Raw genomic sequence first — 27,583 nt, 5'->3', positions numbered from 1 at the left:
GATAAGCCCTTGGCCTTTGGAACCCCTCTCTAGGTTATTTTCGTTCAGAATTAAACACGTGGGGCACCAGCCGGTAGAGTGGGGTTTCCTCTTGGGCAGTCACCGGACAGCAACAGAGCACAAGTAAGCCCAGTGGAGCCCAGGACTCAGGCTGCCTGGGTTGGAATCCTGGCTCTGCTGTCAGCATCCTGCTAGATGGGGATCTACCTTGCAGGGTTAGTGTCAGAGTGAAAAGCTAATCCATGGGAAGTGCTTAGAATAGTGTGGAACACAGTGGGCTCTGGGCAAATGAATGCTCTATGGAATGAGCAGTTGGTCGATCGCACCACGTGAAATCAAAATTGCTCTGGTCAGAAGGGTGCTCCCTTTCTCTGTCCATTCCTTGGAGGAAGGCCTGATAGAACTTTTCTACCAGCCTGAAAATTCGTGGACTCTCTCTATTCCTGGATTTAATTTCTACCTGTAATTCCTGAACCCAGGGAGTTCACGTAGGGTTAGCTGCCACCACCAGACCTGGCAGTCTCTGCGTAGGGTCTCTATTTCTCCAAAGACAGCAAAGTGCAAAAAAACCGAGGGGTACTCGGTGAGTCACCCACCACCTAAAGGCACTGGAAGGATAATCCAGCCCAGGGGCAAGCTCCCCAGCATCAGAAGCCGTGCTCAGTGTCCTGCAGATAGAGAGGGACAACTCTCAGAGATTCTCTGAATCTCACCTTCAGACACAGGCAGCCTGCTGTCCCAGGAGTAAAGGTTTAGAAAGAGAGGTTTCCCTAAGGGGGAAAAATACCCATCTGTCCAACGGAATAGGAAGCTGTCATCCTTTTCTGCCACGTGGAGTGGCCTGGAATAAAATTTGACCTCAATGGGACTGTTAGGAGGAATAAATGAGTTCATGCAAGTGAAGTACTTAGCACATATTAAGCATGCAATGAACCTTCACTTAGAGCTGTTATTTTTAGGCTGTAATCCCAATTCTTCTTATACCTATTAAAGTAGGTATGGTGTTCAGCGGGTTGAGTGTGTGCTCAGAACCTAATAAATCTACAGAACCGCAATAAAAAAAAATTCTCTCCGAGAAAATTCTCTGTATGTTCACATTTTCAGTAGACAAAAGATACTTCACACATTAGGACACACTATATAAATTATGTAAAAATTAATCCTTTCGAGTTTGGTTCAAGGTCACTGCTGTCATTTTAAAGCCTTACAATTTCTACTCAGCCAGATCCTGCAGGAATTCTAGCAGCGTTTGCTGATTTGGCATCCATCCATCATTGAGTGAAGTGTCGTGCGGTTGGGGATCTTTTCAGAGAAACCTAACAAGTGGGATTTTATCACAGCATTACTGGCCCCCCAAATTAACAAGACAGGGGCAGTTCTAGAAGCACTCTTTGACCTCCATTAATAAAGGTTAGCTGTTACATTAGGCAGACCAGTATACTCTGGGGAGTAACTAGTATCTTATTAAGTTATAAATACATTTAATGGCTTCAGTACTGGTTTCTTATTTTGGAATAGGAAGAAGAAAAAAATAGAACTCAAAATCATTAGAGTCTAAGGATCATGCCACTATTTTTTAGAGTGTAGATTTACCTACAATACTGCTTATGAATTACCTTGTTTTTATAGAGCCCGCATACTCCCTCAGAGGCCACGGGGACTCTCCTGTCATTGCAGCAACCCACAAGAAAGTGGTAGCTTATAAAATCCCATTACTTGGTTTTGACTCAAACTAGTCAGACCAGCTCAGAAGACAAACTTCCTTCCTCACTCTCAGTGCCCTTCTGGTTTCTCGTTAAGGGGGAAAAAAAAAAAAATGCCGTCTGCGCCCATCTTCCTTCACTGAACTCTAAACAGAACACGGACCGAGTTTTCTTATGAACACAAGACAGAGTTGGAAGGGCACAGGGCTCCCATCTTTCGCTTTCTGCACCGAGGACATCTCTAAAATCATTCGCCAAGTCATAGATGACTGCTACGTCAGGCTCGCGCTTACCTCATTTCCTGCGGCCGACCTGCTGGCTGGTCCACTGACTGCGGGCAAGTTCTAGAGCGGCGTACCCTCCGAGATGCCTGGGCATGGAGACCGTCTCCAGGAGTGCGCCGGTGGTCTGGTGGGAAGCAGTCTCTGAATTGGCTGTGAGGAAATCTAAATAAACCGCACAGGTGTGACATGCTCCATCTGGGTTACACCCTCACACCCCACCCCCCTTCTGTTCCCAAATACAAACGAGCCACATCCCATCTTTTCCTTTCTCCCGACAAGGCGCGCGGTGCTTCTCATCTTCACAGCCCAGAGGCCTCCGCCCCTGTGGCAGCTGGTGTGGGGAAGCCTGCTTCCCAGGTGGGCCGGCCTGCGGGGGTCAGAGGGGTCACCAGGCCCCGGGGCCCGACCGTCTGCCCTCGGTCAGCACGGACCCACCGGGCCCACCTCAAAAAGGGCTAGCGATGGTTCTTCTGGACTTCTTCCCACACAGAGAATGGCTAAGCTAGCTGAGGCAATCTGTAGTTGGCTTTAAAATCAGCAATGGGGAGGGGAAAAAAAATCCCTCACAACAAACAGTGGTAACAGAAGGTTTGTGTGGGAAGACGGTTAAGTTTGGTCTAAAACAAGCAGTGTCTCTGGTAATGAGCTGTTGTTAGGAAATACGTGGGGCCCTCGGTGCCTGCAGCACTTTTAAAGAGCACTGTTGCTGTTTCTTGAGGCTTTTCTTAGGGAGGGGGGATGAGGGGGGAAAGGCCCGGCGAGGTGAGGGAGAGACCCAACTGCAGAGCATGGGGACATCTCAGAGCAGCGGAAAGAAGCATCTCCGAGTGTTGCAGCCGTGAAGTCCTCCATTTGAATCCGAGCTCCACTCTGCAGTCACTGTTCCACGTTTGGTAACAAATCTACCTTCTCTCAATCACAACAGGCTCACAGTGAAATGAGTGTGTCTAAGGCATCAGCCAGAGGCCTGGTGTGAAACAGCGGGCACACTCGGCTGGGGTGCCTGAGTTTCATAAGGGGACTATTTACAAAGGGCGTGGGCAGGTTAAGGAACTCGTATGAGGACAGCGAAGCTCCCGAGGGCTGGCAAAACAGGGAGTCAGGACCAGTCCTCGGCTTGCAAGGGACAAGGAGAGGATGTGGTTACCAAACCCTGAAGCTGCTAGACTGGAGCTACGGCCCTAGGCAGAGGAGCCCAGCCACTGTCAACCCACACCTGGCAGGAAGGAGCCAGGGGAGGGAATTCCCAGACTTCTCTCTCTGATCCGCCAGCCTCCTCCCAGAGTAGCCCTGGCGTACCCTGACCAGAAGACAGGACGGGTCTGCAGAGGCCAGCCTCCAGAACGAGGCACACAGTAGGGAGGGGATCTGGAGAAGCCAACAGAATATCTAGCACATCTAAATTCCTGACAGAGCTGGGGGGGGGGGGGGGTGGTTAAGATGAGATCAGCATCATAAATGCCTGGCACAGCAAATGCTCACTCACTACCCATTTGATCAGATTGTGCATTTGGCATTTACTTATCAAAAGGCCACAAAATAACTTTTATTCTCAGGTGGCAAAAGCCAGGATGAAAACAAAGACATGTGGTCATATAACCAGAGTGAAAAACAAAACTTTTACAAAGTTGACGGATAACATTTATTAAAACATGTCATACAAAAGGGCATGGTCTCTTCTATAAGAAGAAAATATTAAACAGTAACATTCAATTAAGTAAAACCATGCTGTACACTGAAGACAGCAATATATAAAGACAAAACTATTCAACTTTTGCAACACAGGCATAACATTTCACAAAATATCAATAAGATATGCACCTAATGATAATCTGTTTATCATCAAATGGTTTTGTGGTCTAAGAGTCACCTGACTTGCATAAATAAAGTAATTTTCTGGAAGAAACATTGGGAACCTCATAAAAGGAAAGAAGGCAGCAGCAACTGACATTATGACACAGGCTTCAAGCAACACTAAAACAAAAACAAACAAACAAAAAAAAAATGTCACATTTGCAAAATGTGTTCCAGCATCTTCCCATTGGGCACTATCAGTAGAGATTTGAAATAAGAAACAAGAAACATGTACCTTTAAATATGTAAGTAGCAAAGAAAAAACCCAAACAAACCCTGGTTTTACTGAACAAAGTTAGTCACCCATGAAAGCAATTAAATCACAAAATTAGTGTGGCACAGATGGGGGCTGGGGAAGGGGGTAAGTATGTTGCTTGTTTTCCAGCATTCCTAAATTATCAGAGACCTTTACAAACACAGACCCCTGGATTTGGTGTGGCGGAGTCCTCTCCACCCACCCAGAGGGCTGTGGCCAATCCTCCCCCCCCCACCCACCCGCCCCGCTCCAGGGCAAACACGACTGGGCTGCTTTTGCTCTGCCCCCCACATCACTTCCCCAGCAGCTTGGGGATGTGCGTGCCTCTGCAGGAAGGGGCCACTGAGACCAAGCAGCTTTCCTAAACAGCTAGAAGTCAACATAGGGTCAGTTTCGTTCAGCAGATGACCATGAGAATGGAGAAGACCCTTTTGGGCAGACTCTTTGAAAGCAGTGGCATAAAGAAGGGATTAGAGGAAGGTGAGATCTAGAAATGAGAATCAACAGGCCGGGGCCCAGGAGCGCCTGGGGGTAACCCTCAACACTTGAGGGAAGGCTACCGCAGTCCTTCCTTAGACGGTGATCCCTACTTTACCAAGTGGATTGTTGTAATGTGTACACCTAAAATTAAAGGCATGGTATAAATACTAATATTAGATACCACTGGTGGTGCCTTGAAGCCCTTTCCCGCTGGGACTGGAGAAGAACCACAGTTAAGACTCAAAGTAGGGGACAAATACCTTGGTACATTGTAGGCCATTAACACGATCCCTGAAAGACTGTTTGGAAAATGTTACCCACAACTATCCAAACTCATTTGGAAGGATAAAGATTTTCTAAAGCTGTACTGAGGCTAAGGAGAGAGACTATCCAACCCAGAGTGGGCAGGAGAAAAAAGGTAGTAATACAGTATGATCTCCTAATCCTAAAAAGCAAAGTTTATAAAAATTCACTTTCACTATCCAAACTAAGGCAATCTCTTTTCCCCGCCTCTCTGAACATGGCCAGCATTTCCGATGCCCAACCATCTCACAGGGTCTGGCTGACCCGATTAGCAACCCTAATTTTAAAGGAAACCCCAACTACCATAAAAAACTTAAAACAGCAGGTGTGAGGAACTTACACTTTAAATTCTATACTTAGTTGATGTACATATAAGGATTTCAATAAAGGACACCTTTCTTCACAACACATTAAATAAGTCCCGGCACAACTGACTACTTGCAAAACTACCACCCAAGGGCTGCCCACCACTCCTGGCTAAACAAGAATTCTTCATCATTACTCATAACAAAGGTGCCGTGCTAATTTCAGCATAACTGAAGAACCATGACTTTTCTAGAACGTTTTTATTCTATCTCTCAGACTCTTCTCCCAAAACGTCCCAATGCTCATTTGAATACAATCTTTAATGGGAAACAGCACATCAAACCTTCCAAACAGGCAGAAAATGATTGGTTAATACCATGGGAGAGGGTGATGGGCTTTTGGCAGAACTAAACGGCTTCAATGCCTTAGTACTGAAATTAGTAGGAATAATAAAACAATTTCTCCTCACACACAATGGCCAGGATCATACCTAAAATCCATTGGCTTCTAACATGAAAAAATGAGAAGGAAAAATTGAACTTTGATTGTACAGTCTCCTCTATACACATCTGTCATGTATGCAGAGAAAGGACTGTTAACCGGTGAAGCTTCAACACCAAGAGAATATTAATGTGGCAAACAACCAAGAGGTAATATCTAGTTTCTAGATTAAAAAAATCAATATATATATATATATTTATAATAAAGTTTTAAATACAAAGTGCTTTTTATATATCGAGAATGATACAGTGTTAATGAATAGATCCCTGTTTTGTAATGTTGATTACAAGAATTGACTGGTAAATAAGTACTTTCTTTCCCCTTTCCACATACTGTTCAACAAGTAAATGCCTTCCTTCGTGGTTGGAGCTTAAGGACCAGAGGCCATTGCCAGCAATCTCTATCGCATTAGAGCAAAGCCAAACTTCTGAAAAAAAATTTCACCTCAAATCCAGGAAAAGTTATTTTTTATTTTAAGGGAAAAAAAGTTTCCACTTGGAAGTAAAAGACCAGTAATTTATGGAAAAGTTGACATAATAGTAGCACCCTGTCCTACCCTGGTGAGAACTTCAGGTATATTACACAGCTTAAAAGCATCCTGAATATATGCTTCCTTTTTAACCTAAAACATCTGACTGAGCTGCAGAAAAGGTCTCAAGAATAGCTGCTTTTCTCGATGTCTTTTGGTACATACAGCTGTGTGGACTTGGAAATTTATGCAGCTTTATCTAGAATCCGGGAGCATGAATCTGTAGACTACTTTCTAAAATTAGGACTCCCTCTTTCCCCCTTTTAAAACACACTCCAGCACTCCTAAAGAACTGGCAGCATTAGCTCTATGTACCCCTCTGGGACTACCTCCCCTACCAGTGTATCTTCAAGACTCCTCTTTTCTTGGGCAGTTGTTTTTCCTGCCACTCAACATTCTGATACTCAGCAACTCTCGCTGACAGTTGGGGAGTTTCACTGGAGCACTCCATAAACTCCCTACGCTCACAGGTAACTCTCAGCAGTGACTCTTGGCTCCCTCCCACCAACTGTGGTCATGGACTGAACTCTTCAGGAAGCATCATAACCTAAGAGAGAAATGGCTGGAGCAGCCAGTATGGTACCATGGTCAGGGTCAAAGCAGGCTAGACGCCTACTAGCCACAGAGCAGATCCCACTGTGTGGATGCTATAATTACACAGGATTTGGGACAGCAAACCAATTAGAAATACCTATCTCTGGCACCCTAGAGAATTACAATTAGATACAATTGTCCAAACTAAACGTTAGTACTAAAATACAAAACTTTTTTGCCTTATCAAGAGTCTGAAACACATCGTGACAGTGGCGTCTTACAGAAACTGAAGCTTGTACCATAAGTTATTTGTTTCCTACTTAGAATGTCACCCTTTTAGCGTCTCCATCGTTTTTCATTAAAATACCCTCTAGAAAGAATAAAACCAGACAAGAGAGCTCTGTTAATCAATTTCGCATCCTAGGAATCACATTGTCTGTTAGCTTTTACAGAAGTAGCCTTTCATTCAGTGAAGCAGCTACTAAAACAAACCCACATTACCTAAGTATCTATAGTGAGAGCTAAGTAAAATGCCAACGTGACCTTGTAACGAGCGATCAAAATGTGCTGCCACCTGAAACAGAACTGGTGGGCTGGAGTCCAGTTCCAAGTGCAGATGTCTGTATCACCAAGTCCACCTGCCTCAATCACAACGGGCCTGAAGATTTACCTTGCCAGCTGGGAAGTGGGTTAACTTATCCCCATTACCCACTCCAGGCCTGGACAGGAACATACAAATTTGAGGAATTAGATTTTTAAATTGGCCTACTTAGAGCTGGTCTTTCAGAAATATCTCCCATTTTTTTTTAAGCTTCTCTCATAATAGCAAGCAGCACGCATCATCTGTGCCCAGATTTGCATAATTACCATAGTTTATTTTTGTGCCTGCCACTCAAGGGCCAGATCCTATTTTTAGTTAGCCTCAGTCGTATTCTGCTCAGCCTTTGCAGCTTCGTAGGACTTGGTACAAGAAGTCACATGCCTGTGGAAACTGTCCCTCCACATAAATCTCTTTGCGCAGATATTACACTCATAGGGCTTTATGCCCGTATGAATTTTCATGTGCCCCACGAGATGATGCTTCATTTTGAATTTCTTACCACAGACACCACAGCCATAAGGCCGAAGACCGAGGTGCATGCTCATGTGTCGATCTCTCTGACTCTTGTGAGTGAAACTCTTCCCACACTGACAAGGATACAGCTTGTCGGTGGCTGAGAATCCTAAATGGGAAGCTTCTTCTTTAATCCCTGTTACCATTTCAATATTCTCACTGTAGCCCGATGCCAGGGCAGCCTCCTGTCTGTGCCCGATGAGATTACCGTCTGACCTCTCTCCAGAAAACTCTTCCATGGAAGAGCCGTAGAAATCCACCTGCTCATCATAATTGCTTTCATCGGCCTGTTCGTCAAACTCCGCTTCTACTTTTTTCTCCCCGATGTGAAAGTCTTCCTCCACTCCCGAAGGCTGGACCGAGTGCTCCGTCTGCATGGTGTTGACAGACTCAGTGACCTGGTGCTCATCGTAGGGCGCGTGCACATCCATGCCCTCACATGCCTGGTCAAAGCGCTCGGGCTTCACGTGGATCCAGCGCTTGTGCGCCATTATGCTGGGCTTGCTATACATGGGCCGGGTGTAGTGGAACTCGGCGCTGTCGCTGGCCCCCTCCTCCCCGTCCTGGCTCGCCATTTCCGTGCTCAGCCGGTCATGCTCTGTGGACGAGTTGCTGGGAAGGTATTCGTGCTCAGTGAGTTGAGATGACAGCTCGTCTTTGGTGCTCTCCTCTTCATTCTCTCCGTCCCTCAGTTCTTGGGCTTTGGGGAAATCAGCGTGGCCCCCAGAGCCCAGCTCAAAGCTCTCGACCAGGCCATTATAATTACTGCTGCTAGGAGACTGGTGGTCACTGCCATGGTTTAGCTTCTGACAAAGAACCGTAGGGTTTCCCTCTAAAACCTCAGTGCATTTGTCTACCACATGCCACATCTGGAGGAAGCTTGCTGCTGTTAAGTAACTAACAATTTCTGGAGCAGGCATGACTAGACGTCCCGTATAACTAGATAGGAGAATGTTCTCAAACACTCTTGGGTTCATCACATCAGGTAAAACAATCCTCCTGCTATTTTTCAGGAGTACCTGGTCACAGAAGTAGGGTGAACTGGCAGCAAGAACAGCTTTGTGTGCCCGGAAAATGTGGCCTTGGACAACAATGGAGACATCACATAATTGTCCTTGCTGGCGCTGCTGGTTCAGTTTCTGCAGAATGGTGCTGGAAAAATCAGGAAATTCTACTCGAAAAGAGTTTGTTCCAGGCTCCATTTCATCACAAATCTTGTTCAGTGCTACAAGAGAAAGAAAAACGAGTGCTAATTCCAGCCCAAAGAGACGCTTATTGATCACTAAGAAAACTAAGACAAGTTCCACAGTTCCATAGAGTCCCCTTGCTTGTGGGCATTAGTGGGTGGAGCATTCATCCCCCAGAGCAAAGCCTGCAGGTGCGGGGTGCCAGGAACGACCCGCTACTCTTCCTGGTATTAACTCTTGATTTTGCCTATGTCTATGAATGAGAATAGAATTCAGAGATGTGCTTTGTAAGCTGTACAAATCTCCTAAATAAAACAAAGTACATATTTCTAGTCAAGACAAACATGATGCCTGTGCAAGCAGAATTTTTAAGAGACCTCCAATTTAATCCACATTTGCCAAGGTGGGGTGAGGAAGTGAGGATGGAATTGTTGGAAGAAGGAAAGACTTATGTAAAGTTTCTGAGACTAGAATGAACTCAGCCAGTGCAAGGAACTGAAAGGAGACCATTAGCCTAAAATCCAGTGCAGGAGTGAGGGGAAAGGGAGCTGAAGTGGTCAGAACAATCTTGCCTTTGGTCCTTCAGCACCACAGGTGCAAACTCACTGAAGTCCCAAACAATGTGACTTTCTTTAGTTGCCAGCAGAATTTTAGCCCTTTTAGGAGATTCTGACGTGAAGCAGAATGAAGCGGTAAGTAAGGCAAGGTATTCCTTCTATCCGATGGTTTCCAAATTGTTTACAGACCAAAGAGCATACTAAATATTGTCCCCGTTACTGAATGACCTCAATCCGAAGATAAAGTTATAACAAAGAATAAAGGATTGCCTGTGTTGTTACTGTAAATATATTTAGTGGGGTAGTCAAGCATTAGAGAAGCTAACAGCAGCAATCCACAAGATAAACTCTGTTAGACACCTACTCATGCCCCATAATTCCACAGTAAATTAAAATAAACCAGTAAACCCAAGAGATTTATTGGCACTATCCATCATCTGGCTCTAAAACTATATCCAAACATTGCTAAATGCCAGGTTTTCTAAGTATGAGATTAAAACCAAACCAAAACCAAAACCAAAACCAAAACCCAGGGGCACTGGGTGGCTCAGTCGGATGGGCGTCCGACTTCGACTAAGGTCATGATCTCACAGTTCGTGAGTTCAAGCCCCACATTGGGCTCACTGCTGTCAGCGCAGACCATGCTTCAGATCCTCTGCCCCCCTTTCTTTGCCCCTCCCCCACTTGTCTTCTCTCAAAAATAAATAAAAAACATTTAAAAAACCCCAAAAACCCAAAGATTGAAAGTCATCTTTGAGAGATAGGGAGAAAGACCAAGAAAAGAAACTAATGTTTCTTGAGTAGGTACTGTATAGCAGGGACTGTACTCCCTTTTTCCACTTTATAATGACTGCAAATATAGAGATCAATATTCTCAGGTTCAGTAACTCAGGTTCAAGTAACTCAGGTTCAAGTAACTTTACCAAGGTTAAAATAAGAGCAAATTTTTATTAATGTTTATTTATTTATTTATTTATTTAATTTTTTTTTTTAATGTTTATTTATTTTTTTTTTTTATTTTTTTTTTATTTTTTTTAAATTTTTTTTTTTTTTCAACGTTTTTATTTATTTTATTTTTGGGACAGAGAGAGACAGAGCATGAACGGGGGAGGGGCAGAGAGAGAGGGAGACACAGAATCGGAAACAGGCTCCAGGCTCCGAGCCATCAGCCCAGAGCCTGACGCGGGGCTCGAACTCACAGACCGCGAGATCGTGACCTGGCTGAAGTCGGACGCTTAACCGACTGCGCCACCCAGGCGCCCCTATGTTTATTTATTTTTGAGACAGAGAGAGACAGAGCATGAACAGGGGAAGGTCAGAGAGAGGTAGACACAGAATCTGAAGCAGGCTCCAGGCTCTGAGCTGTCAGCACAGAGCTGGACTCGGGGCTCAAACTCATGGACCGTGAGATCATGCATGACCTGAGCCGAAGTCTGACGCTTAACCGACTGAGCCACCCAGGCACCCCAGAGCTAATTTTTATGAGATTGGGCTGTGATTCTAGGTCTTCATCACTTCAAAGCCTATCCTATTTTTCCTATAACATCATTCTCCCTCTTCTAGGAAGATAACAAAATACCAGATAAGTCCATAATAATTTTAAGAGGTAAGATGGTGTTTTTAGAAATAAGTATTAATTTATGGTTTATACCTCTTAAAACATTTCATAGTAATTTAAAACAAAAATAGGGGCACCTGGGTGGCTCAGTCAGTTGAGTGTCCGACTTTGGCTCAGGTCATGATCTTGCGGTTCATGAGTTTGAGCCCTACATCCAGCTCGCTGTCAGTGCAGAGCCTGCTTAGGATCCTCTGTCCTCGTCTCTCTGCCATCTGGAGCTTGTGCTCTCTCTCTCACTTTCTCATTAGCACAAAAAGAACTCAATGCTGTTTAATGACTATATAGTTCCTATTATATGGACTTACCATAATTTAAGCAGCTCTCTTATAGAATTTCAATTGTCTAGGCTTTTGAAATTATGAGGAATGCTATGATAAATACACAATGTAATTATACTGTGCATAACTATCTTGGCGTATCTTTGGAAACATCTATAGGGTAAATTCTATCAGCGGAATTGCTGGGTCAAAGGACTGTGCATTTGACATTTTGATGTGTATTACAAAGCTACTTTCCAGAAAGGTTGCACCAAGTCACACTCCTATCAACAGTAAATAACACTCCACACCCTTAACAATTCTGGACGTTATCAAACAAGAAAAAAAAAGTTTGCAAGCCTCCTAAGTAAATAATCCATGATTCATTATTATTTAGATCAACATTTATTTAATTATGAATGAGAACGATATTCTTTATTCATGTTTACTGGTCATGTGTTTTTCCTATAAATTATCAGTTATAGTCTTTGTTCAAATAAATTGGGCAATTCATCTTATTGATTTTTAGTTTTTTATAAATGTAAGAAATTAACTTTGAAATTTATATAAATTACCCAGTCTTTGCTTTTATGGCTCTAGGGTTTTGTGTTAGACATAGAAAGGCATCCCCAACTCCAAGATTATTTTAAATAAATAAAAAGATTTAGTTTTTTTCCCCGGTACCACTTTTTTTTTTTTTTTTTAAAGTAATTAATTTATTTTGAGGGAGCAAGAGCAGGGGAGGGGCAGACAGAGAGAAGGAGAGAGACAGAGAATCCCAAGCAGGCCTGATGCGGGGCTTGACTCACAAAATATGAGATCATAACCCGAACCAAAATCAAGAATTGGACACTTGACTGAGCTACCCAGCCAGGTGCCCCTCCCTGGTAGCATTTTTTTTTTTTTTTTAAAGCTTTTAAATGTTTAATACACAAAGAGTTTGTTTTGGCATAAGGAGTAAGGTTGGAATCCAGCCCTTTTCCCTCCAAAATGTCTAGCCTATTTTCCAACACTATTATTGAATATTAATCTTCTCATCAAGATTTCAAATAATGTTGTGGAACGTTAAATGACTGAGAACAACACTTTTAAAAACAACTCTATAAAAATAAATGTCATAAGTGATAACAGAGAAAATGGTGGAGTAGGAAGCTCTTGGGATCAGTCCCACCATCAAAACAACCAGTAAGCTGCTGAAGGATCAGAATCAACTATTTGAGAAGTCTGGAATCTGATTAGACACTTGTAGCAACCAAGGCAATGCCTGCTGAAGAGAGAGGCTGCTGAACCTCACTAGCAGTGCTGCCCGCACAAACCAGCTATAACCCCCACTCCCCACCCCCGACCCAATCCTAGAGTGGCTGGCTCATGGCAAGGAGGACAACAAGGAATATGTCCTCCAAAAACTGGGGCATTTACATTCTGGCCAGTATGGTGGATCCATGCAGCTTTGTTCTGGCCCTCTCAGGCAGCAGTGGCTTCCCCAGCAGCACTGAGCATAATTGTTTTGTTTTGTTTTTTTTTTTTTGATCATAAGATTTCAAAAGACAAACATGCTCCCCCTCCCTCCCACCCCCGAGCCTGGGTCAAAGTATTTAAGGAAGTCTGTCAGGTCACAGGCTGACCACACAGATAAAACAACAGAAACTTCAGTGACCACATGCAACAAGGGATACAGACTTGGCAAAAATAGCTTGGAAAAACTGTCATGCAAACCGACAACTGCAGCCCTCAACAAGTAACAAAAGAAATCCCATAGGATGGGAAGGATCTAATTTCAAGAGTTACCATATTTGAATACTTAAAATGTTCTAGTTCTCAACCAAAAATTACAAAGTATAAAGAGATGCATTCACAAGGAAAAGAATATTAGAAACTATACTTGGGGGATTCTCGACATTGGAATTACTAGTCATACTAAAGTAAATCAATTATCTTACATATGCTCAAATTGCTTAAAACACACGCGTGCGCGCACGCACACACGAAAAACCCCGCTATGGACAAAAACTAAAGGAAATCGGGAGAATAATGTCAGTAAAGAGATAGAAATTATAAAAAGGAACCAAACAGAAATTCTGGAGCTGAGAAGAATAGCTGAAGCCCTAACCGCCCCTCAAAACCCTAGAATGTGACAGTATTTGTATATGAGGCCTTTAAAGAGGTCATTAAAATAGAGTTACTAGGGTGGGCCCTAATCCAATCTGACTAGTATTCTTGTAAGAAATTAAATTTGGACACACAGCAGCATCTAGGGGGTACACAATGTGAAGACACAGTGAAAAGGTGGCCATCTGCAAGCTGAGGAGAAAGGCCTCAGGATAAACCAAATCTACAGACACCATGATCTTGCTCTTCTAGCCTCTAGAATTGTGAGAAAAAAAAAAAAAAATCCTGTTATTTAAGCCACCTAGTCTGTGGTGTTTTGTTTGAAAGACACAGGAAACCAATACAAGTTGAAGTAAAAAGTCCGCAAGAGGAGTTCAATGGCAGATTTAAAATAGGCAGAAGAAAAAAAAGTCACCAAACTCAAAGACAAGGCAATTGAAATTATTGAGTCAGAGGAGTGGTGAGAAAAATGAAGAGAAATGAACACTGTGTGAGGTAACTGTGGGACATCATTAAATGTACCAAATGCACACCATGGGAGTCTCAAAGAGTAGAAAAGGTATTAAAAGAAATACTGGTAGAAAACTTCCCAAACTGGATAAAAGAGAAACCTATACATCCAGGAAGCTCAACAAACTCCAAGCAGGATAAAACGAAAGAGATCCACATTAGACACATTGTAAGTTAAATAGTAAGTAGAAAGTCAAAGACAAGGGAGCTGAACGCAGTAAGAAGGAAATGCCTCATCACATGAAAGACATCTTCAATTAAGATTCACACCTTAAAAAAAAAACATACAGGTCAGAAAGTAGTAGTATGGCATATTTAAAATGCTAGAAGAAAAAACTGTCAACCGATAATTCTGTATCTGGCAAAACTACCTTTTCTTGAATGAAGGAGAAATTAAGACACTCCCAGATAAACAAAAGGTAAGGGTATTCATTACCAGAACTTTTCTTTTTTTATGTTTATTGATTATTGAGAGACAGAGAGACACAGAGCATGAGCAGGGGAGGGGCTGAGAGATGGAGAAGACACAGAATTCTGAAGCAGGCTCCAGGCTTCGAGCTGTTAGCACAGAGCCCGACGTGGAGCTCGAACTCACAAACTGCAAGATCATGACCTGAGCCGAAGTCGGATGCTCAACCGACTGAGCCACCCAGGTGCCCCATTCATTACCAGAACTTTTCTACAAGAAATGATAAAAAGGGATCCTTCAAGATGAGATAAAAGAATACTAGGTAAGGGCGCCTGGGTGGCTCAGTCGGTTAAGCATCCGACTTGAGCTCACTCAGGTCATGATCTCCGTGGGTTCGGGCCCTGCATCGGGCTCTGTGCTGACGCCTCACAGCCTGGAGCCTGCTTCAAGTGCTCTGTGTTTCCCTCTTTCTCTGTTCCTCCCCTGCTTGCACTGTCTCTTTTTGTCTCTCAAAAATAATAAATGAATATTAAAAAAAAAAAAGAATACTAGGGAGTAATTCAATGGCATATGAAGGAATAAAGACCAATGATAAAGGTTAACAACATAAACATAAAAGCTGTTATTATTTTGTCTTATAACTTTTTTCCTGTATGCTTGAAAATGCAAATCCATAAAACAATACTTATAAATCAACATAAATAGGCAATGTATGAAGATGTAATCCATGACAATAACAAAATGAAGGGAAAGGGATGGAGGTGTAAGGAACAGTTTAAGAGATTAATTGTAAATCTCAATGTAACTACTAAGAAAATAATAATATACATGAAAAGGAATGAAAGGAATCAAAATGGCATGCCAGAAAAGAATAAATGCTTTATTTTTTTAATAAATGTTTTTAAAAGGTAGTAATGGAGAAATTGAGAAACAAAAAACATACAAGGTATACAGAAAACAGCTAAATGGTAGAAGTAAATCCTTTCTCACCAGTACTTAAATGTAAATGGATTAAACTCTCCAATTAAAAGGTGGAGACTAGCAGAATGGATTAAAAAACATGGTTTATTTATATCTTTTCTATGAGAGACAACATATAACACACAAGTAAAATGATAGAAAAGATATTCCATGCAAAGAGTAACCAAGAGAGATGGAGTGGCTGTATTATTATCAGACAAAATAGACTTTTTTTTAATGTTTACTCATCTTGAGAGAGAGAGAGAGAAAGCGAGCGAGCACACGTGCGTGCGCTTGAATGAGAGGAGGGGCAGAGAGAGAGAGAGAGAGAGAGAGAGAGAGAGGGAGACAGAATCTGAAGCAGCTACGAGCTAACAGCAGCGAGCACGATGTGGGGCTCGAACTCATGAACCCGTGATATCATGACCTGAGCTGAAGTCAGACATTTAACCAACTGAGCCCCGCAGGTGCCCCCAGACAAAATAGATTTTAAGTCAAAAAGGTTACAAGAACAAAGAAAGACATTAATAGATTCATAAAAGGTTCACTCTATCAAGAAGATAGAACCATACACATATATTCACTAAGAAATCTATATGGAGCAAAATATATGAAGCAAAAATGGACAAAACTGAAGAAACAGACCAATCTACAACAACAGGTTATGACTCCAATTCCTCATTTTCAGTAATGGATAGAAAAACCAGACTTAAAATCTAGAGAACCTGAACATTATAACAAATCAATGATACCTAAAAGACAATACAGAACACAAAAAGTAATGAATTTCTCATACACGCTACAACATAAACCTGGCAACACTGTGTTAAATCATGAGAAACATTAACTCAAATAAGCCAGACAGAAAAGGACACGTGTTGTATAACTCCACTTCTGTGAAATATCTAGAACAGGCAAATTCAGAGACAAAAGCAGATTGGAGGTTACCATGGATTCAGGGGAGTTAGGAATGGGAGTTATTACTTAATAGGTAGAGTTTCTGTTTTGTGATGAAAAAACTGGGGGATTAGAAAGTGTTGCCATTTGTATAACATTGTGAGTGTAATTAATGCCACTGAATTGTACACTTGAAAATGGTTAAAATGGTAAATTTAGTGATATATTTTTTTACCACACATTAAAAACAAAACTTGGGGAAAATGTCATGTAACTTTACTTTCAACTATGTCAAGGTGGTAATGGTCCTTATAATTTAAAAGTATCTGACCTCTGGGGTGCCTGGCTGGCCCAGTTGGTGGAGCATGCGACTCTTGATGTCAGGTTGTGAATTCAAGCCACATGTTGGGTGTAGAGATTATTTAAAAAAAAAAAAGAAAAAAGTATCTGATCTCTGCCCTTAACTTTGGGCAGGTGCGGCATTTCTATATATTCCCTGATTTTACTAACGTGCAAAGACTGAAACTCTCCTTCAGATTTTCCTGCCATATAAGCCATATTTACAAACTCACAGGCAGTTGTGGTAGCTGTGATCTGTATTGATAGTACAGGTGCTGTTTCAATTTTTAACGACTTTCACAGAAGTAATTAACTCACTAAAATGAACATATAAATAAGTAAACCGACATAGAGCACTATATGCACATTATTGGGGGGGTGGGTTTCTAAGATGATCAAGGAATCTCACCGTCCAGAGTTTATAATCTGGTAGGGGGGAATGAAAAACATGCATACAGCCCTGCTATTCAAGGCAAAGCATGACAGAAGCACCACACGAGAACTAGAAACCCAAGAGAAATTCAGAGGAGGGGACCTGGTATAGCCTACAATTACATATCCTTTCACAATAAAGTTTAGTATCACCAGGGTAAGAGGAAGACTTGAGAGCAGTATATAATTCTTCTCATCTACCACATCCTAACCAAACTAATCTAAGGAAAATGAAAAAAATTGGCCTGAGTCCTGGAAACTAGGGACCAGAGCTATCTGGTAAACCTTAATTAAGGACATAGTGGAGACGGGACCAGACTGGAAAGAGACATTACCTCTGCAACTCCACCTAGTTCCCCAGGCAATCCTGGTATAATAGTAGCAATCTTGAGAGAAGAACACTACCACCTGTTCACTTGGACGGTCTGGCTGTGGCTCAAATCCCAGGGTGGACTATGGGACAGGTCCTGCAGATTAGCAACATTAAGAGGTGGTTGTACTGGAATACCAATGTTTGTATAATGCCTCAGCAGAAAGTTTTTAAAAACTTGGCACAAGAGGGTGGAGTTCAGTTAGTAACCGGCAAAGACACTGGCCCATCATTTGCCAGCTGGGCCAAAGAAACTAAAGTAGGTCCCTGGTATCACAATTTCACGAACACAGAAGAAAGTACACAGAGCTCAAGCTGTCCTAAGAGTAAGACCTAGCCTCTGGCCCCAGCCATTCAACTCAAGTTAACCCCTGGTGTCAGCTAAAGAGCTAAGAGTTGATTCTAACAGCATTCAGGTTTACGGTAAAAGACCCCCAAAGGGCACTTGGGTGGTTTCGTCGGTGAAGCATCTGACTTCTGACTTCAGCTCAGGTCATGATCTCGTGGTTCGCACGTTCGAGCCCCACATCGGGCTCTGCACTGACAGCTGGAGCCTGGAGTCTGCTTCAATTCTGTGCTCCCTCTCTCTCCACCCCTCCCCTGCTCGTGCCCCCTCTCTTTCAAAAATAAATAAACATTAAAAAAAAATTGGGGGGGAAAAAGACCCCCAAACAATCCACCCACACAGGGAAATTTTTCAGACCCAAACAGAATGTTTCCCTCTAAAGAATTAAAAACCTGGTTAGTTTTATTCTGTAAGTACATGGGATCTGTAAATACATTCTACAGTAACAAAAAAGAAAATAGCAAGGGATAAACAAAGAACAGTTTTGAGGGTATTGTTTCAGTTTTTTTTTTTTTTAATGTTTGAGGGGGGGAGGGAGGGAGAGGGGGAGAGAGGGAGAGGGAGAGGGAGAGGGAGAGGGAGAGGGAGAGGGAGGGAGGGGGAGGGGGAGGGAAGGAGGGAGGGGGAGGGGGAGGGGGAGGGGGGAGAGAGGGAGAGGGAGAGGGAGAGGGAGAGGGAGAGGGAGAGGGAGAGGGAGAGGGAGAGGGAGAGGGAGAGGGAGAGGGAGGGAGAGGGAGGGGGAGGGGGAGGGAGGGGGAGGGAGGGGGAGGGAGGGGGAGGGGGAGGGAGGGGGAGGGAGGGGGAGGGAGGGGGAGGGGAGGGGGAGGGAGGGGGAGGGGAGGGGGAGGGGGAAGGAGGGGGAAGGGAAGGGGGAGGGGGAGGGGGAGGGGAGGGGGGAGGGGGAGGGAGGGGGCGGGGGGAGGGAGAGGGAGGGGGGGGAGGGAGAGAGAGGGAGGGAGAGGGAGAGGAAGGGAGAGGGAGAGGAAGGGAGAGGGAGAGGAAGGGAGAGGGAGAGGAAGGGAGAGGGAGAGGAAGGGAGAGGGAGGGGAGGAGAGAGAGGGAGGGAGGGAGGGAGGGAGGGAGGGAGAGGGAGAGGGAGAGGGAGAGAGGAGAGAGAGAGAGAGAGAGAGAGAGAGAGAGAGAGAGAGAGAGAGAATCCCAAGCAGGCTCTGCATCAGAGACCCATGTGGGGCTCAATCCCACAATCATGACCTGAGTCAAAATCAAGAGGTGGACACTTAACTGAGCCACCCAGGTTTTCTTTCTTTCTTCTTCTTCTTCTTTTTTTTCTTTTTTTATTAAAGTTAAGACCTATGCCCAACGTGGGGCTTGAACTTAGGACCTTGAAATGAAGAGTCACATGCTCTACTAAGACAGGTGTCCCTTAAGAGCACAGTTTATTTTTTAAATGTTTAAGAGAGAGAACATGAGTAGAGGAGGGGTAGGGAGAGAATCCCAAGCAGGCTCTGCATTGTCAGCACAGAGCCTGACTAGGGGCTCGATCCCATGAACCATGAGATCATGACCTGAGCTGAAATCAAGAGCTACCCGACTGAGCCACCCAGGAACCCCTGGAATCTGCTATTTACATGTGGGCCCCGGGAAGCACTGGAAACTTCTCAGTGATATGTTGTGAAATGTGTTCTGGAAAGACAATCTGCTGATGCACTTAAAAGCGGGAGTGAGTCTGAAGTACAGGCTTAATTATAAGATTTCAGCAAAGAAACCAGGTTTGAGGCAATGAAAGTAACAGTGAGTATGGAAAACAGAGAGGTAGAATCAGTAGGACTGACTGAATTGGTAGGCAGGAAGATTCAAAGCTAGTGCAAGGCACAAATTATACCGTCAAGAGAGTGAAAAGTTAACCTCCAACATGGGAGAAGAAATATGCAATCATACATCACTGTTAAATGACCCATATCCAGAATACATAAAGAACTCTTAAATTTAATAATAGACAACTCAACTGAAAAATGGGCAAAGGATTTGAATGAACATTTCTCCAAAGAAGATATACAAATAAGCACACAAAAAAATGCTCAATATCATTATTCACTAGGGAAACGCAAATTCAAACTACGATGAGATATTACCCATTTGGACAGCCATGATATATAAGACACAAAAACAAGTGTTGATGTCGATATGGAAGGATTAAAATCATTATACATTGCTGGTGGGAATATAAAATGGTGTGGCTACTTTTGAGGTAGGTCCTCAAAAAGTTAACCATAAAGTTACCACGTAACCCAACAATTCTACTAGGTATATACACAAGAGCGTTGAAAACATACGATATCCACAAAAACTTACTTACACGCGAATGTCCATAACAGCATTACTCATAATGGCCAAAAAATGGAAACGACCCAAATGTCCTCCTCTGATGACTGAATAAATAGAAGGTGGTATATCCATACAGTGAAATATTACTCCATTTTATTATGTACTATGCATATATTATTGTACTATGCCATTCTTTTGGCAATAAAAAAGAATGACGTACTGACAAATGTGATAACATGGCTGAACCTTAAAACACTATACCAGGTGAAAGAAGTTAGATACAAAAGCCCACATCTTGTATGATTCCATTAAATGTCCACAACAGAAAGATTTATAGACAAAAAGTAAATCAGTGGCTGCCAGAAACTACAGGGAAAGGAAAGGAGAATCACTGCTAATTGTGTGTTTTTTGTTTTTGTTTTTTTTTTGAGGTGGGGGAGAGAGGATGAAAATTCTAAAATTAGATTGTCCCACAATCTAATTTTAGAATGGGTTTATACAACCCACTGAATGCACTAAAAAACTTTTTTTTGACGTTCATTTATTTTTGAGAGAGGGAGAGAGTGGGGAATGGGCAGAGAGGGAGGGAGACAGAGGATCTGAAGCAGGCTCTGCATGGACAGCACAAAGCCCAATGCAAGGCTCGAACCCACAAACCACAAGATCATGACCTGAGCAGAAGTCGTACGCTCAACAGACTGATCCACCCAGGTGCCCCTACTAAAAAACTTTTAATTGTACGTGAATCATGTTTCAGTAAAGCTGTTTAAGAAATAAAGTAATGCAAGGTAAACTAGTTACCTATACCGACTCTGAAGTTTCCAAATTGGATAACTAGGAAAATGTTGTAATTAGTAGGAATAATAACAGCATCTACTATTTATTAAATGTGTGCTTTGTACCAGAGTCTGTGCAAAAGGACTGTATGTATTCTATCTCATCAATCCTCATAACGATCCACTGGATAGGTAGTTTTTATCTTACTGTACCGAATAGGAAATAGACACAGGGTGCCTGGGTGTCTCAGTAGGTTAAGCTCAGATCCAACTATGGCTCAGATCATGACCTCACAGTTTGTGAGTTCAAGCCCCACATCGGGCTCTCTGCTGTCAGCGCAGAGCCTGCTTCAGATCCTGTTCCCCTCTCTCTCTGCCCCTCTCTTGCACGCGCATGCACTCTCTCAAAAATAAACATTAAAAAAAAAGAATAGGATACAGACAAAGAGGCTAAACTACTTGCTTAACTAGTAAGTGGTGAAGTTGGAATTAAATTCAAAACACTTGCTCAGGCCTAATATAACCTGTGATGATAGTGTGGAAAGTAAAGGTGAATACTACTTTCACAAATAAACAACTGAAATCGTCTATAACATATGATGCACTCCTAAACCCCAGAGCAAATTATTCACCATCCTCAGACTTAATAAGGTACTGCAATTTTATTTGTCATCTTACACACAGTGTTTTGTTTTGTTTTTTTTTTTAAACTAATAGTAACAGTTCTAAAACATACACACCTATCTCAGTTCATTCCCTCCATAGTTCATGGATGCTCTCTGGCTTTTTTTTTTTTTTTTTTTTTTAATGTTCATTTATTTTTGAGAGAGACAGGGAGACAGAGTGCAAGTGGGGGAGGGGCAGAGAGCGAGGGAGACACAGAATCAGAAGCAGGCTCCAGGCTCCGAGCTGTCAGCACTGAGCCTGACGCTGGGCTTGAACTCGCAAACTGTGAGATCTTTGACCTGAGCCAAAGTCGGATGCTTAACCAACTGAGCCACGCAGGCTTTTTTAAAAGCAGAAGACAATGGGAAAATATTGAAGAAATCACCAAACTCTAGATGACCTCCACGATCTCTTTCAATTTTGATGAGTTTAATGTATTTCTTATACAACTAAAGAACAGCATATCAAATTTTACGCATTATTTAAACACAATTACATATCTTAAAACACAGATAACAATAGGGAAGCAGACCCATTGGTCTTAAAGCCCTCCAAAGATTTCTTAATTAGACCATAAAGGTAATTTGCATACTTACTGTAGAGAGCACGTTTAAACACAGTAAATACTACTTCAGTAAACCTAAAGATTGGCACAAATACACAAAAATACCAAAACCCCATGCCTACCAAAGTTCTTTCTTTATATTAGCCAGATGCTTTGCAGTTCAAAGGGCAAGCTATGTAAACCTGGGTCTTGCAACTGCGATACTCCTGAATCATTACACTTATTTTAAAGATGAGTGAACTAGGGGCACCTGGCTGGCTCAGCTGGAAGAGCATGTGATTCTTGATCTCAGGTTCATGAGTTTGAACCCCGTGCTGGGTGTAGAGATTAGTTAAAAAAAAAAAAAAATCAAATCTTGGGGTGCCTAGATGGCTCAGTTAGTTGAGCATCCAACTCTTGATTTTGGCTCAGGCTCAGACTGTGATCCTGAGGTCACGGGATCGAGCCCCACCCTGGGCTCTGAGCTGAGCGTGGAGCCTGCTTGGGATTCTCTCTCTGGGCCCTTCCCTTCTCATGCTCTCTCTCTCTCTCTCTCTCTAATAAATAAAATGAAAAAATAAAATAAATCTCAGGAGTGTCTGGGTGGCTCAGTCAGGTTAAGCATCTAGCTCTTAATTTGGCTCAGGTCATGATCTCATGGTTCGTGGGAGCAAGCCTTGTGTCGGGCTCTGTGCTGACAGCATGGAGCCTGTTTGGGATTCTGTCTCTCTCTCTCTCTCTCTCTGCCCCTCCCCAACTGACTCATGCACAAGTTCACTCTCTCAAAATAAAAAAATTTAAGAAATTAAATCTTAAAAAAAAAAAAAAAAAAAGATGAGTAAACGAAACTCTGGAAGGTTAAAAGACTTGCCCAAGGTTATATATCTCAAAAGTGGTAGGTCAGAATTCAAATTTAAAGTTTAATTTAGGGGTGCCTGGGTGGCTCAGTCGGTTAAGCATCAGACTTCGGCCTGCGTCATGATCTTGGATTTCGTGGGTTTGAGCAATGCATCGGGCTCTGTTTCCAAAGAGTGGAGCCTGCTTTGGATTCTGTGCCTCCCTCTCTCTCTGCCCCTCCCCCGCTTGCATTCTGTCTCTCTTTTCCTCAAAAATAGACAAACATTAAAAAAAATTTTTTTAAAGTTTAATTTAAATCTAATATTGTTCTAAGTTAAAAAAAAAAGTCCCTGAGAAGTTTCTCTGAAGTGAGATGCTGTACTGGTACAATGTAGAGCAGGGACTGGCCTTAAAATGTGCAACAGTTCCTGCTCAGAAGTATGAGAACCTATGGTCTAGAACAATTAAATACAAATACGTCTTCATTTTTGCTGAAAAATAAACCATTTTAGTAAATAATTTTAAAAACCTGTATTTTTAGTAAGTTTATAGCTTACCTACCTAATGCAAAGGTGTTATCCTGGAAAAAAGCCCCTTATGCCATGGCCATCACAAAGCAGTATGGATGAATGAGGAAGAGGAACCCATTTCTCAGTTTTGCTTCAAATTAGAATCACACTGACTTCTGAAAGAAAAAAATCACGTTGAAAATGTAAAAGAGATGACATTCAGCATATACATGTGCCTTGCTAATAAATACTACATGTGTAGTACTTATTTCTGAGCAGCAGAAAGAAAACTGGTATCTTGGGTTATATTAACTTCTAGTCTGTACTATCTTAGCTTCTGCCTTGTACTTAAAATGGACTTAATTTTGAAATAATTTTAGATTTACAGAAAAGTTACATAAATGCCGAGAGTTCTGTACACCCCTAAATCTCTCACCCAGTTTTAATAACCGTCTTACATTACCATGGTACTTTGGTTAAAAATAGAAAACCAACATGGATCAGTGTCTATGTAATTTTACAAAATTAAAATATCCTTTGGAAAAGTGTTTTCAGTCTTCAGACCATTGCCAATCAGCACCCCTATAGGTTCTCCTAATTGGAACACTTTAGCCAAAGAACTTAAAATCTATTTTAGGATTTTTTAAAAATAAGCTACCTACTTTATGGACTTTGAATCTTGTCTCCCTTTAATTTTAAGACACAGCTGAATGTTTTACTTAAAAAAAAAAAAGCCAAAAGCAAATACTCCATTGTAGCAAACTCTCTGAGATTCAAAAGAGAAGGTATTGTTCTAACCACAAACCCCACTTATCGGTCATCCTGCCATTACGTTATAATATAGCCAAGGAAATGGTTTTAAATGCACTCTCATATTCATTAGCACTGGGGTAAGAAGCTCAAATCGAGAAAAACAGAAGGCAGACACAGCACTGGGTTTTAGGATAATGATTAGCTACATACCAACAAAACAAAACAAAACAAAATAAAAAAGGAAAGTCTTCTCGACATGTTGCAAATAAGACAAAAATCTTTCCAACCATAAGTGTAGATAAAGTAAAAAGGAAAAGTTCATGAAAATAATACACAGCACATTCAATGGATTTTAAGAGGCATATTTCAAAATTTCTGCAATCAGGATGTGATGGTCAAGTGGAAATTTTAATACTTGTCACTGCCTGAGACCCTCATCAATGTTTCTGATGGCACAAAGGACACTGTGGGAAAGTATGGACCCATCTCTGAACTTACAAGTATTCAAGAGTATGAATGTTAAAAGTTTAACACTTTCACCAATTTATTTCACTTATTTTTTAAAATTTAGGCATTAGAATGGTATCATGTAAAAATGTCTAAGTCTAAAAATGTTTTCAAAAAGAATTTTCATAAGCCTAAGTGATTACAAAAGCACATGCCATAGCTTAATTGGCGGTGTTTTCTCCTTAATCCATGGTATCCTAGGATTCTATACAGTAGTAATTCAGCTGCTACATCTCACAAGAAAGCCTGATAAACTACCATAGCAGACAAAATAGCTTAAATAAGAACATAATACAAAGCCCCCCCCCCCCCCCATCAGAAAAGACACAGGAAATGACACATAATTTTGTGTTATCATAACAGGGCTGTTTTTCCAACCCTAACGGTTTTCTTCATGTGAAAAGTAAAGTCTTCCTGAAATTCCCTATTTATGCAGATTCCTGCACTGAATCCGAGGATTATGGAGGGAGGAGAGCTAGAGTGGTAATCTGCCTCAAGTAAAAAACTTGAGGGAAGATTTTAACTGAATTATTTTGACCGAAGTCCTTTTCTAAAGACATTAGCTCTGACAAGAGCAGGCATCAACAAACAACTTAATGTTCCTAAGAGCTACAAAATAAATTTTTAAAAGCACATTTTCAAAGAGCTGGCTAGTACCGAGCTTCTCCAATGAGCAAGGGTTTTTTCCTCCCTGTACTGTGATGAAATATACTTAGTATAAAATTTGCTATTTTAAAGTGTCCAATTAGTAGAATTAAACACATTCACGATGTTGTGCGCAACCATGACCACTATCCATTTCCAGAACCTTTTCATCATCCCAAACTAAACCTCTGTATCCCTTAAACAATAACTCTCCATTCCCTCCTCTACCAGCTCCTGGTAAACTGCATTCTACCTTCTGTCTGCCTCTATGAATTTGCCTATTTTGGACAAAGTATAAGTGGACTCATACAGTATTTGTTCTTCTGGGTCTGGCTTATTTCTCCAGGGAGTACCTTAGTAAAGCAAAGAATGAACCAAATTATTAGGTTTCTTATAATCTAACTGTACATACGGACACAATTTCTGCACTAAGCATACAGCTCTCCTAGAAATCCTGCTACTGTTCCATGAGCCCCCAGGGACACAAGATCTCAGACGGACCCTTCCTTAGCCTGTAGACAGGCCTAGTTAAGCAGCTGTAATTCAAAGAGGAGGCTCCTGGGAGCTGTGGAGGCCATCCTGGGGTACGTGGAGGGATCGAAGGGAATTCAGGAGCTGTGCAGGCCTAAAATGCCATGGGTAGGAAAAGGCAAGGATTTATCAAGGTACGCTGGCCCTGAGATGGTCTCTGGTCTGCCTGCTTCTGCACCGGACACTTAGGTTGGGCGACACCTGTCAGAGTTGAGGCCAGACTGCAGTCTAGTCACTGAGAATGTCACCAGGGCAAGAAGCTTCACAGGGTCATGAGTCACCTTGCATGGCTCAGAGGTCCGGGCAGGCCTGCCCTGCCCCGCCCAGACAAACCCAGTTAGGAGAGGCAACAAACAAGAGAGAAAGACACAAAACTGGCACCAACACGGACGGCCAAAGAGCAGAGCTGACGGGCAGGCCATGAATGAGAGGAAGGGCTGAGAGGGAAACACAGGGTGAAAAACCACATAAGCAAGGTGGAGGCAGAAATAAAGACAGGGTCCAGATAGAGACGGGCTCGAGAGAGACAAACTGGAAAGAAACACAAAGTTGACAGGGGCCCAGTTGAGATGCAAAAAGGGCAGGTGACAACAGGTGACAGAGACCGCAAGCGAGGGGAAACACTACTTAGAAGTAAACAGAGACAGATACTAGCAAAGTCTGGGCACAACCTTTCTCCTGGCTTTGGCTCGAACCCGAGGCCGCCGCGCCGCACCCACACGGCGCCCCCGAAAGGCCAGCGGACGAACCCGAGCGGGATCTCCAAGCGCTCTGGCCCGCCAAGGTCCGCCACCGCGGGGTGACCTTGGGCGAGACGCTGCCTCGGGGGCCTTGGTGTCGCGGTCAGCGCACCGGACTGGCTGGAGGCGGCCCGGGGCTCCGGGACTCCAACCGCCCGAGCGCGGCTAAAGCATCCCGGTCGGCGGAATGGGCCTGCCGGCCGGGGGCGCGCGCGCCGGGTCCTGCAGAGAAGCCCTTAAACCTCTCTGGCCTCCCCCCTCCCCTTCGCTACCTGCTGTCTCAACTTCGCAGTACCTGCTAAGGGCTCCGCACTCGCATAACCCACCCGCGGGACACTTTCCGCCACCGGCTTCAGGCCCGTTCAAGCCGTCGCCGCCGCGACCGACTCAGCCTGCGCCTCCCGCCCCCGGAAATGCTTCCCGGTTCCGCCCCCGGGACTGCCAGTGCTTCCGGGGGTGCGTCAGAGAGAAGGCGGTGTGCGCATGCGGGACTCGCTTTTGGGGCGGGGCGTCAGGAGAGGGCGCCCTTTTAGCCAGCGACTGCGCAGTGTAACCGGGAGCAGGTTAATCTGCTTTACGGACGATGAGTGAGGCCACTACTGTGAATTAGGAAGCTGATTCCAAGTCCTAAACCCTTTACAAACTTTCTCTCTCTCATGTTACCTAGCAGAGATCGTATCAAATCTTTTTTGCCTCCACAATGCCTTTGTCACGTAGTGGATGCTCAGTAAATCTACAACGAATGGAACAGTTCCCTCTGTGTGGCAGGCGCTGAGGTGGGTACCCTCCCCAACCCTCAGGAAAAAGGCTCATTTTGTTCAGGTACCAGAGGAAATCTTTTGATCTCTGGGAGGTAGATCTTCACCCCTGCTAGAAGGAATGACTCATAATCAGTCCAAACTATTAATGGTAATCTCATTCTCATTATTACCCA

The 27,583-nt window shown here is 43.0% G+C and overlaps 2 protein-coding genes across 4 annotated transcripts in view; both read right to left on the bottom strand.

Annotated features, from left to right (window-relative positions):
* Positions 1–3,293, bottom strand: part of ZBTB34 (zinc finger and BTB domain containing 34) — a 42,104-nt gene extending 38,811 nt beyond the window's left edge. The window contains exon 1 of the mRNA XM_060608606.2: positions 1,997–3,293. Within this exon, the coding sequence (XP_060464589.1) occupies positions 1,997–2,175 (179 nt within the window). The 5' untranslated portion in view covers positions 2,176–3,293. The remainder of the gene's footprint in view (positions 1–1,996) is intronic.
* Positions 3,294–3,615: 322 nt separating this feature from the next.
* ZBTB43 (zinc finger and BTB domain containing 43) lies at positions 3,616–27,073 on the bottom strand. Of its 3 annotated transcripts, none has more exons than XM_060608628.2 (3): positions 26,976–27,073; positions 23,526–23,649; positions 3,616–9,089 (listed from the first exon to the last, which is right to left on the bottom strand). In XM_060608628.2, exon 3 carries the CDS (start codon positions 9,064–9,066, stop codon positions 7,663–7,665), a length of 1,404 nt encoding a protein of 467 aa, XP_060464611.1. In that variant the 5' UTR covers positions 9,067–9,089; positions 23,526–23,649; positions 26,976–27,073; the 3' UTR covers positions 3,616–7,662. The 3 variants fall into 3 exon arrangements, with proteins under 3 accessions (XP_060464611.1, XP_060464608.1, XP_060464612.1); XM_060608625.2 differs by having other exon boundaries at positions 26,945–27,061; XM_060608629.2 differs by lacking the exon at positions 23,526–23,649 and having other exon boundaries at positions 26,945–27,061.
* Between the last annotated feature and the right edge of the window lie 510 nt (positions 27,074–27,583).

Source organism: Panthera onca, chromosome D4 (genome assembly GCF_046562875.1).
Source record: "Panthera onca isolate mPanOnc1 chromosome D4, mPanOnc1 haplotype 2, whole genome shotgun sequence".
Lineage (NCBI taxonomy): Eukaryota > Metazoa > Chordata > Mammalia > Carnivora > Felidae > Panthera > Panthera onca.
The sequence above is the reverse complement of the archived record's forward strand: the minus strand, read 5'-3'. Positions and strand labels throughout refer to the sequence as shown.